This window comes from Lacerta agilis, chromosome 3 (assembly GCF_009819535.1).
Source record: "Lacerta agilis isolate rLacAgi1 chromosome 3, rLacAgi1.pri, whole genome shotgun sequence".
Classification (NCBI taxonomy): Eukaryota; Metazoa; Chordata; class Lepidosauria; order Squamata; family Lacertidae; genus Lacerta; species Lacerta agilis.
This window is the reverse complement of record NC_046314.1, coordinates 82,106,466-82,118,813: the sequence shown is the minus strand read 5'-3', so window position 1 is coordinate 82,118,813 and position 12,348 is coordinate 82,106,466. Positions and strand designations below refer to the sequence as shown.

At 42.2% G+C, this 12,348-nt stretch overlaps 1 protein-coding gene across 1 annotated transcript; it reads right to left on the bottom strand.

Annotated features, from left to right (window-relative positions):
• Positions 1–10,871: 10,871 nt before the first annotated feature.
• On the bottom strand, positions 10,872–11,323 carry LOC117044722 (cytochrome c oxidase subunit 7B, mitochondrial-like). The gene has a single exon (XM_033145520.1). It carries the CDS (start codon positions 11,242–11,244, stop codon positions 11,002–11,004), a length of 243 nt encoding a protein of 80 aa, XP_033001411.1. The 5' UTR covers positions 11,245–11,323; the 3' UTR covers positions 10,872–11,001.
• Positions 11,324–12,348: the final 1,025 nt, after the last annotated feature.

Sequence of the window (12,348 nt, the reverse complement as noted above, 5' to 3'; positions counted from 1 at the left end):
GAGAGCATGAAGAGAGGTGTGTGTGTGTGTGTGTGTGTGTGTTCACTTTGCCCTCACTAGTCACAGTGAGAAAAGGTGCAGGTTGCATTCATAATTGTCAGCCACACAAAATCCATGATTCCTCAGGAATGTCAATGTTTATGGCCAACTCGCTGGTTCTACACACTGCAAGACCATTGCTATCAACAATCAAACAGGCCTTTGAACAAGACATGTATGCTCAACGGCACAAACCATTGCCAAAAAACCACCAAGGGGGTGATTATTTGACTTCTACCTATTGCATCGCGACAGTTAAGGTATTAAAAACCAGACACAACAAATGCTCTTTAAAAAACAATACAATTTTTTTAAAAAAATATTCTAAGTATCCAAGAGTAGGAATGAAAGTTGCCTCAGTTTTTCATTTACCCAATATTAAATTCAGTTCTCCACATTCCTGCAGCAATTTGATTTTTTTAATCCTCATGAAGATTCATCATCATTTTAACGTTATTCTCTCCTAATGAAAACAGTTTTGTATGCAAGCTTGACTAGTGTACATATTTCGGCAATCTGTTTCCTCTAATGTAAATCATTTTTATATGTTATTTGCAGTTCTATGTACACTTTCCTCTAACCTACTTATTTTTGTAAATATTGGTTGGAGAACTGCATTGCAAGGTTTGGATAGGTGTAAATTTCAAAGGATGGCTATTTTCTAGTTGTCATATTGTTTCAGAAAATGTGAATTTGATAGATTGGTCTTTGAATGCAAACTGAATCAAATTTCTCCCCCATCTCTATCCAAGGGTGGGTCTTCATCCTGTGAATAAAACTTAGTAAAATATCATCCAAAATGTCACTGTGCATTGCACTCAGTGACACTTACTTCTGACTGCATTGGTTCAACTTGTAAAACTCATAGAGCTTCAACAAAAGATATTCAACCACCTGAAATGCATCCTTTAGCCTTTAATCAGAACACTTGCTGCCATTTTAAACTGCTGAGATTAAGTATGAACCCCATCAAAGAATCAGTGCTGTCAAGTATCCCATTTCCCCCGGGATTCTCCCTTATTTCAAGCAGCTTCCTGCTGCTCTCCCTTATTTTTTATTTCCCTTAAATTTCCCGTTTTTAATGGAAGCAGCTCCTCCCCTGCTGGCCAGGGACTGGGTGGGAAGACCTCGCCTACTTGGAGAGAAAAGCCTCAGCCCTCAAAGCAAGTGGGAGCCGTTTCCCGTGCTTACAGGGGGGTGTATTCTTCCCCCTGCATCAGCCCCTATCCGTTGCCGCTGAGCCCCTCAGGCGGCCAATGGGGTTAGCTGGCGGCCAGAGCCTGGCTGCCTTTGAGCAGCTGCTGCTTCCTGTCCTGTTTTGATGGGATCAGACAAGAAGACAATGGGGCTCCATCACACGGAGCACATGGCTGCCCTCCTCTTTGCTCCGCTCCGAGCCCGAGCCCGCTTGGAGTTTACATTGCTGCTCCGCCCACTTTTGCTTCTGGCTCCGCCCACCACTGATATGTGACTGTCCCCGGGATAGGTGAGACTGCTGATCCCTTATTTTCACATCCGAAACTTGACAGCTATGCAAAGAATAGGAAATAAGTATCCAATCTCTCCTTGATTATTTTCATTCATTCTCAGACTTCCTCTATGATATTTTTCACAAGCAAACTTGAAAGCCTCATTATCACCTCATCAGCCTGCTAGAGCCAAGAGTGTCCTGGAGCTCCAGCAGATGACATCATCATTACAGTTCTGAAAAAGATCCCTGAGCTGTGCTCTCTCGCATTCCACCTCACTACATCTCTGCCCTTAGAATTTACAGACTGAGAAGAACCATATTTCATTCTTCTGTGTACCCCAAAACATGGCAAACGGGAAGTATTTTCTGATGTTTTGGTTTCAACATACATTCAGGAAAAACAGTCCGAACAAATTAAGGTGTTGAAATATCTACACCAACTTTCTTGTCTTGGTAAAGTAATGAAAACAAGAAGGGGTTCAGTTTCTTTCTTGGCTTAAATTTCTAGGTTGTGAATTGTCAAAAAACTGGCAGGGTATGAATCTTTCCAACAGAAATGACATTTCATTCTAGATCAGAACACAAGCACTACAATGAGAACAAGGCAACTTGTGAAGAAAAAGAATAGAAGGAAGATTTGCTTTTTTAAGAAGACTATTGCATCTGTTCCTTACAGACACAACAAGGAATATATATACAGCATCTGTAACGTTTCGTTTTATCCATCCGTCTATCTGGTTCTCCCTCTCCCTCCTGCTTTCTCTCTCTCATCCTGTTGACAGTATTTATCGATCTGATTGTGCCATCTATCTTTCTACAACATCTCCCTTTTCTTCAATCCAGTCTTCCATGGAGATGGTTTGAAGTGGGGGTTCCCCCCCCCCCCAAGTCTTTGAGGGACAGACAAGACAGCTGTGCATTCATCCTGCACACTGTTTGATAAGCCTGTTTGATAGCTTTTGTTTTCTGTTGGGTTGACTGCTCAGAAAAGTATGTGTAACCTGATCAGAGAGAGTAACATCCAAGCATCAGCAACAATTGGATGTGTGCCAATTCATATAAGAAAGGACCTGTGAGCAATCAGCAAGAACATACACTCAATAGCGACACCACAATGAGGCAGAGAAATAAATGTTGGCCTTGCTGATGCAAGAAAAAAATAAAATATAGAAAGGAGAATTCCTGAATGCCAAGATCCAAATTTGTAGCAAGTACTCATTGGTTAGAGAACCCCAGCAGAAATTTAAAATCACAAAATACACAGCAAAGCATGGAAATACTGGCTTTATTACATGCCCTTCTAAATTCCTTCCAAAGTTCCCCTCTTCCCCTAGTATAGAAAAAACCCCATTCATTTGGTAAAAATTGTTTCCTTACAAACACTCCAAAGGTCAGATTTCTGTGCTTTTCCATACAGCATTCAGAAAAAGTTGCACAGGCAGTAAAACTTGGCTTGGTTACAGTGGTGAGGTTCCTAAATTATTGGTATAGGAAATCAAAAGTTTCTCAGATAGATTGGAAGGGGAACAAAGGCTTGGTTCTCTAGTCCCTCCCTGGCAGGACTGCTTACTATATATGTTCTTAACCCCTTCATGTATTAATTAGACTTAAACATGTGGTTATATGAGGCTGGGCATCCCACAGGCCTTCTGTTTTAAACCCTGCCTTCCTCTCTTATTGGTTATCCAGTGAATGTAAACATTGTCAACTAATAAGTTAGCTGTGATTCCTGCATTGCAGGAGATTGGACTAGATGACCCTTTGGGTCCCTTCCAACTCTACAATGTTGTAGTTGTTGTTGTTCAGTTGTTTCCGACTCTTCATGATCCCATGGACCAGAGCACGCCAATTTTTCATTGCCTCCCGCAGTTTGGCCAAACTCTACAATACTATTATTCTAAGTTTTACTCAGAGTAGAATTAATGACTCTAGGGTAGTCTTGTCTATTAATGTTAATGAATTTCCTCTGAGTATGACTTACACTGAACATAACCCATTGTTTAAACCAGGTATCAGAACCAGAAACTACTTCTAACCCAAACATGCATTTGGGAACCCATTTCATAATCTTTTTCCATATATTTGTGTGGTGATAGTGCTCCTGTTGTGACCCATCTTTGGATCAGGTCGTGGTTCACTAGTGAGTCCTGACCCATCAGTTGAAGACCAGTGGTCTAAAACTTGCTAGTACAGAAGAGGGGCAGAAAAATACAATGGGCACAGAATTTGGTGTCCTGAGACTCTCCAAATTTATTTTTAAGAGAACAGGTTTCTAGACTTTATGGCCAAGAATACAACTTGAATGTGTGTGGGCGGCAATGCCTGGTGAGATCTTTGATCCTAGGCAAAGGTTCAGTACAGTTTGAGGAGCAAAGGCTTTGGTGCCCTACATAGCTTTTTGTCCCCTTTCTATGATCAGCTGCAGCAGAAAAACAAAGATGCTAAACAAGCCCACAGAGACAAATATGCCAACTTCATACATGTTGCAAGAATCTGGTTTTTACCCAGCACAGAATTTGAGTTACATAAGCACATTTCTTCTTATTCTTTTTGATGCAGAGCTCTGATTATTTGTCTATTTGCATTTGTAGTTGTGCTGTAATCACACAATCTAAGATACAGGTACTCCTGAGACTGTGGGGATGCTCGGATGGTTTCCACAGAGAACACAAGTTAATTACAGGCATCTGTATGCTTTGACTCAGTTACTTCTTTCCCACATAATTATTTTAGGCATACATGTTAAGTATTCCTATGGAAATAAATTCCCAGCTGTTGCCATCACAGCTAGAGGCCGTGGGCATCAGCCTTTGTATTGACTGTAAGGATCACCAGCCAGTCTCCTGTTCTTGCACACTAGTGAATGTCTTTGGGGGGACGGGTCTCATAGTGGGAGGAGGCTCCCAGCCTTTTCTTTCAATCTCCCTCCAACTAAGCAAATGTGGCCCATTGATGTGCTTTCAGTTTGTCACATCTGGGAAAACTCAATTTCATTTAATAAATAATAATAAATTTTTATTTCTACCCCGCCCTTCCCGATCCAAAAACTGGGCTCAGGGCAGCTAACAACAAATGTAAGACAATGATTAAAACAATGATTACCGGTATCTTGATTTCTTTACTTTTACTTTAGTTAGCAAAGCTCATCCAGCCCCCCTGAAGTAAATATTAACTTGTGTGTTTTCTTAGAGGGGGAATCTGAAGACTAGTTTTGGTCACATTTGAGAACCCTTGGTGGTAACAGACACAGCAGAAAAGTTGAATATTTTACGTGTGGACTATATATACAGATTTATAGATTTAGAATAGGGCTGAACCAAGCTCCACAGCAGTGGATGGCACTTTTTGCAAACTGTGAAAAGCCACCAATTTTTTCAGCCCCTTTCTGGGATTGCTGTGAAAGGGAATGATGGAAGTACTGACCTCACTCTGAACAGACTTCTACTGTTTGATGGAAGTATATTTGATGGAAGTACTGACCTCACTCTGAACAGACTTCTACTGACCTCACTCTGAATAGACTTAGCTTCCCTTCAGTGTCCTCTGCATGTATCCCATCTCATTCATTATGTGACACTGTGATGCCACCATGTTGATTGTATGGTCACTGTATGGCTAGGATCACCCAGATGACCAGTACAGGAAGCACTGCCTTCACTCTAAATTGGCTTTGTCCTCATTCAGGTTGTGGCAACATTTGATTGCTCACATAGAACAGCAAAATCATTACCCAAAATTATTAACTTCACAATCTCCAATTGCCTGGGATCACTCACTTCTGAAAGGAGAAAGGAGTTGTGGGAGGTGATGGTACCAAAGCAAAAGCAGACATGAGAAACAATTGGCAGAGAATAGCCTCTTAAAATGATGGACACTTGCATATTCAAAGCCTCCTGTCTCCCATTCAAAAGCACTACATTCAGCTCAGGAAATGAAAGAGGTGAACATCCAGTGCAGCCCTGCTTTGGAGATTATGGCATGATACATTATCTCTCCAAAATAAAAAGTCTAGGTCCTGCTGAAGATCAAGGAAAGAGCTGTAGTTCACTGGTACAGAACCTGCTATGCATGCAAAAGGACCCAGGTTCAATCTGTGGCATCTCCAGGTAAGACTGGGAAAGACTCCGGTCTGAACCTCGGGAGAGCTACTGCCAGTTAGCATAGACAATACTGAGCTAGATGAACCAGTGGTCTGATTGGTATAAGGCAGCGTTCATTGTTCTTATGGCTGAGGTACCATCATCCCAGGAAGAAATATAAAGATGTATGCACTGTACAGATGGCTAACTTTGATTTGTGCATTAATTCTGTGTGTGCCTGTTTCCGACACTTCTGACTATGCTGATGTAATCGTTGTGGGCTTTAGGTACTTACCCCCTGCTGTTTACCCAATAGGGCAATAGCAGACAGAGTGATGGCGCAGCACTGCTCACCTCACCTCTGCTCAGTTGCATTGCTGTTGCTTACTAAAAGGTAGAGGGGAAGGAGTGAAGTGGCAGGGAGACTTGTGCAGGGCAAACACACTGGCTGCACCATGCTCATCTTGTCATCACTTCCTCCCTACCCTTCTACTTCCTGGCAAGCAGCAGTGACACAATTGATGGGTCATCAGCTGAGCGGTAGCTGCCCACTTTGCCATCCACTACTGCAATAGGGTTAACTTCCTTCAGTTTAGCAATCTATGAAAGGGGCAAAATGTGTAGGACATCAAGAGACTGTAATAATAGAATAGTCATGGCTGCACTGTAACTTGTATTATACATGACTTGAATTATTAATTATGAAAGTCTACCTGCACTTCCATTTGTGTATTGTTCTGGGAAGTGCAAATCATCCCAAACTTACTCTTCATCCATGTAGTTTGTCATCGCTGTAAAATTTACTTCTGCTAACAAACGTCCAAAAAATAGGCAAAGTCCATCCATGAGAAGTTTTCAACTTATTCTTGAGATAAGAACAATCAATAAACATTATGAACAGATAACATCCCTGATACTCTAGAAGCAGATGAACCTTATGGACTCAGCAAGTAAACAATAAGACCTTCCTAAGACCCCAGCATCTGCATCCTTGCTTTTCAGAGACACAGGAGAAGGAGGTTGTCTTGAAAGTGTAGTTTCACTCTGGGTACGGCATTGCCAGGAGCGTAGGCCTCCATCACTGTCACTGCATGATAGCAGGCATGCAGCAGCATCTACTGCTAACGTGAGAGAACTACAACCTTGTTAATGAACAGAAGTGACAGCAGCAACGGCAAGGAGGCCGGGTGACACCCTTTCAATATACATCACCGTTTCAGATCACCACCTTTTTGTGGCAGCCAGCAATGTGAGAGACAGATCACAAGCTCAAGAGCACAGAGCGGTAATTAGAAAAGGTGAGATTCGAGCTTGTTTTCTGCATTCCATGTACCAGAGGGTTAGACTGAGCAAGTGAGTTGTTGTTGTGTGTGTGTTTGTAAAGGGAGATTTGAAATGTACACTTCAGCCCCCCCGGATCCTAGCAGAAATGTTATGGCAAATGCCTTCTGTGCGAATACTGGGTTGGCTGAACCAGGATAAAGTCACCCCAGTCAAGTATTGTCTTTGGTTGGTGCTCAGGATCAGCTGCTTAAGAGGAAAGCCACAGAATAAACTGCATTAAGATGAACAGCCAAAAGGAGATCCCGTTTCTAATTAGACAGCCCAATAAGCTTTGAATATTTAGAGTTTGCCATATGTCTCGATCCATAAATGTTGTAAAACCATGAACTGTCGGCCTACATTTCTTAGGATTGCTACCAAATACATTTTGATAGACAGACAGATAGGTGTTGGGTGGAATTCAGTGGCTACACTAAGGCGATTGTTCAGTCTGGTGATCAGAAATGCTTGCACTAACCAAACTACATACCCTCCAATTTTCTCAGGTGAAAACAGGGACACCTTGAGCCATTTACAACCTTAGAGCTCATTCCAGCTAGCAGCCAAGCAGCAATGCTCTTGAAGTTGCAGACAATTTTGTCAAAGGCAGTCAGTCTCATTAGCAGCTTCCCCCAAAATAAAGGTGAGAATTATTCAAGCTTGACCTGTTGAGTTTTGGCCTGTCATTGTACCTCTTGAACAGGAGCTGTGCCACAACCAAGGTGGTAAGCCTAACTATAAGGGCATTATCTTATTATCATGTTGGGTCCTACATGGCATGCTGTGCCTGTCTCAATCAGAAGACTGGAGGATGTAATTGCTCTGCTGGTCCAACAGGATTAGAAAGATGTTATCCTTTATTGAACCCGACATTTTCTCCCACCCCCACTCCCAAGCAGGGCAGCCTTTAGAGGATCCTTCAGGGGGAAAGAGCAGCACAGCCTTATGGTGCCTGTGAAAATCCATTTATTTACAAATTTGCAGACTTAAAAGAAAGGGTAGGGAGGCAGCAATGTGCACAGGTACTGCATGATGAATGCCGACTAGTCCAGAGCTCAGGAAAGATGCTTCCTGGTCTGCCTCTGTTCCTGTATCAGATATGTTTAGTGCTTTTGCACATTGATCTGCTAACTTTTGGTTAGAGTGTGGTGCTGATCACACCAAGTTGCAGGTTCGATCCCTGTAGGGGACAGCTGCATATTCCTGCATTGCAGGTGGCTGGACTAGATTAGGGGTCCTCAAATTAAGGCCCGGGGGCCGGGTGTGGCCCAATCGCCTTCTAAATCCGGCCCATGGACAGTCCGGGAATCAGCGTGTTTTTACATGAGTAGAATGTGTGCTTTTATTTAAAATGCATCTCTGGGTTATTTGTGGGGCATAGGAATTCGTTCATATTTTTTTTCAAATATAGTCCGGCCCCCCACAAGGTCTGAGGGACAGTGGACCAGCCCCCTGCTGAAAAAGTTTGCTGACCCCTGGACTAGATGGTCCTCAGGGTCCCTTCCAACCCTACAAATCTATGATTCTGTGAAATCCTAGAAAAGAAAGGCATTGCCCATCCTGTCACAGAAAGCTTAGTGGACACACTCATCAGTTCTAGATAAGAACTTTATTTTTCTCTCTTAAATGAGACAAGGAAACTCCTAGTTGCAGCCTGATACAACTAAGACCTTTACCACCTAGCAACTAAACTATGTAATGGCACTATCCACAAAACCCTATGCATATTTACTCAAAGTAAATATGGGGCTACCTTGGAAGACAACACCCATTCTGCACTGGCTGCCAATGTGCTACTGGGCACAACCTGGAATTTTGATGTGAACATATAAATGAATGATTGGGTCCCAAATACTTGAAGGACTATCTCTCCCTCTATCTGCCAGCCTGGGAATTGATGGGGTTAGCATGGTTCAATATCTGGCAATTTGTGTCAAATAAAAAGGGTGAGTAAAAGATACCCTTTGAACCCACTCAGAATATATCATTTTTAGAATTTCAGATTTCTCCATTTTTGTTACAGAAAAAGCATCGAGGGCTGTCAAAAAGTTCCATCAAAGAAAAAAGGGTCTGTTAAAATTATATAGCATTATAAAGAGGAATGGCAATCTAAGATCATATTTACACTGGAAAAAGGCATACTCCTGGGACTGCATAGTGACACTGACAGATAAGATGCACAGAGAAAGTGTGTCAGATTTCTTCTTAATATAGGTAGGGAATGATGGGGAGTGGAGACAAGGTGTAACAGGTGCTTCTCCAAAAATATTTGCCCCTGCCCATCCTGCTACTCTGGCACATGGGCTACTCTGCCCATCCAGCTACTCTGGCACATCAAAGCATCATGCATCATACCAAATTAATTGTCAAACACTCATGGTAGATTAATGCCCAAGTCTGAATTAAGTGTTAAGAGCCTGCAAATCATTTAACATGTAAAAAAAAAAAAAAGCCACCTGCCTTCCTTTTCTCAACTAGTGCAAGCAATTGAAGCTAACTGGGAGGGAACTAACTCACCTGCCAGAAATCCTCAGTGGGTGTAGGAAGAATATTTCTCCCAGGTAATCAAGTGGATCAAGGCAGCAGAATGTGGTGGTTGAGACCTGCCGGGAGTGGATCATATTTTAAATGCTTCCCTGTGAGAACAATTTTAAGTGCAGGGGTGAGACTAGCATACCAGGGACAGAAACCGCCCCCCTCTCAAAATGCCAATTTTATATTTGCAATGAAGGTTTTACCATGGAGGAGCAAGTATTCAACACTAGCATCCCTTTCACCTGCAGTCTGAAGTGGTAAAGGCTGCTCTACCACCTCCAGGTCCTGTCATTTCATTTTGCTGCATGTGTTAGTCAGGATACAGGTAGCATTGAAAAGAAGCCCAGAAAAGAAGCCTGGTTTCTTCCCTAGTTGTAAGGCCGCGAATAAGGGTTGCAGGGGGTACACATGTACCAGGTCCCAAGCCAGCACAGGCTCTAGTGTCTTATGTTTCATTTTTTTTAAAAAAAAGTATGTCTATCAGACAGTTTATATAGAGAGTTAGAAAGCAAAACATGGAGGCAATGTTCTAAGGCTCATTAGAGGCAGATACAGAGAAGTTGCTGTTGCTAGGGATGCTTAATCACTTAATCACTGTTGCTTAGCAGTCAGCGAAAGGATGCTGACCACTTCCTTCTGGGACTCGGGAGGTGGGACTGTCAGAACAGCAGAAAAAGAGGAGAAACTCTTTGTTGCTGTCAAACTGATGCTGGGCGGAGGAGAATAGTCTGACTCTGTGCTAGGATATGTTTGTTTAAGCACTTTCCTCCATGTCTATATTATTTCATCCACTCTCCAAGTATGCTGCCTTTACAGTATAAAACACAGTTGGCTCCCTTTGGTCTGTTTTACTTAGAAGTAACTTCCATGAAATAAACGACTTCCTACTGAGAGAAAATGATGATACACCAGTGCCCTACCCACCATTTCCTATGCCTAATTCAGTCACCACTAGTCTGTCAGTCACCACTGGGCTGTTATTTACTAATAAACAGCCACCACACAACAAAAACAAGCAAATACAGCCATAAAATATTACAAGTTGCATCCTTCAACTGCAGCAAGTTAAAATTCATGTAGGCTGCTTTTTTTTATCAAGCTTGGCAAAAGGTTTTATTTGTGTGTGTTTTGCTGAGATTTGTGAAACTGCACATGCTTAGATCATTTATGTTGTTTGTTGTTATTGCTTGTTATACCTTGCTTTTCCTTGCAGGAGTTAAAGTACACTGTCTTCCCCTCCCTTCCCCTCCTCCCTTTTCATATTCACAACAATACTGTGGGGTAGACTTGGCTGAGAGTTGGCACCAAAATTGTTAAATTGCACATACTTAGGAGTATTGTTTACCTGTTGTTATTTACCAGGGCTGGCAAACTTTTTGGTATTTAGCTGTAAATTACAGATTTATTTATTTTTTCATTTTAAAGTTTAAATGTATTTATTACATCACAGATAATTGTGCCCTCTACAGGCATAGTACTAGTATATTCCAATAAAAGCTCCAGCGAACCCATGGCTGCTCCTAACTTTTCAGAAGAGGATTTAACCCAGCATCTCTACTTCTCTCTCCATTCTTTTGGGGTAATTCGACCAACAGGAGACAAATTCCACTCTATCCCCGTTTGTGTTACAACATAGCTCCAAATGGAGACACAAAACAGAGCCCCGCCGAGTAAAATCAAGTTGCCATATTTGTCATGAAAATCAGGTCCATGTTTGCTGTGAACTTGTCTTGCCGCAGTACGCTGCACCCCACGAGCCGCGAGGCCCAGAGCTCCCCTCGCCAAAGGAAAAAACATCTCTCCGCCTCAGGGTCAGACTCAGCCCCTCAGAGTTCCTCTCCCAGCGTCCTTGTCAAGCGCAGGTGAAAAGCAGAATCTAAATTACAGAATTATGAAAGCAGTTAAAGCAAGGGGCTTTTTTCTGACTTTGCACATTATTTGATTGCTGAATAACACTGGATATTTGTATCTTGCTTTTCCTCCCAGGAGCTCAATGTTGTTTACATTATCCTCTACTCACCACTTTTTGTTTTTGCATCAGCCCTGTGAGGTAGTCTAGGATAACAGTATATGCACATAAGCAGTAGTACTTGCCAATAGATTGTGGGGGTTGGAGGATGCAGGGGCCCAATCCACATACAGTGCACAGGACCCAAGGAATCCTGTTAGCCCCTCTGCCCCCTTATGTGTATAACCTTAAACTGTGGTGATTCCTCCGCACAAAGGTGTGTCTAGCATCTTTGTTGTATAGCTTCCACTGTATGCTGAAGAGGTACCTATTTTTCCTGCCTTTGTCAGTGAAGATATTTTTGTGGGACCCACCTCTCTCATTTTGGTTAACCCATATTGTGCTGCTTTTGTTTGGAATTGTTTTCCTTGTATAATTGTATGATTATATTGTTGTAACTTGCCCTGGGACCTTACAGTGAAGGGCAGGTAAGAAAATCTCTTAAGTAAATAAACACCATCTCTTCTCTCTCTCTCTCTCTCTCTCTCTCACACACACACACACACACACACACGTTTCTAAATAAAAATAAGTAGAATACAGGTTTTGATGGAATTAGGCAAATTACCACTGACCATACCAGAATGTTAGAATGTGTCAAGAGAAGAGATTCAAGCACTGAAAATTCATCAAGACTAACCATTAAGTTCCACTAAAATAGGGCACATTGCTGGGTCAGTAGGAAAGTTCTTTGCCAGCATTAATTCATCATCCATTCTCCCTTTAATACATTTTGTTTCAAGCAATTATGTTGAATATCTTATTGCAGAAGAATCTGAAGTAGAACATTCCTTACACCCCCAGTAACGCTCTCTGCCACCCCTTTCCTCCCCCAGATGAATTAATCTCAAGTCACAACTGCATATGGATCCTAGTGGAGACATGGACTGGCT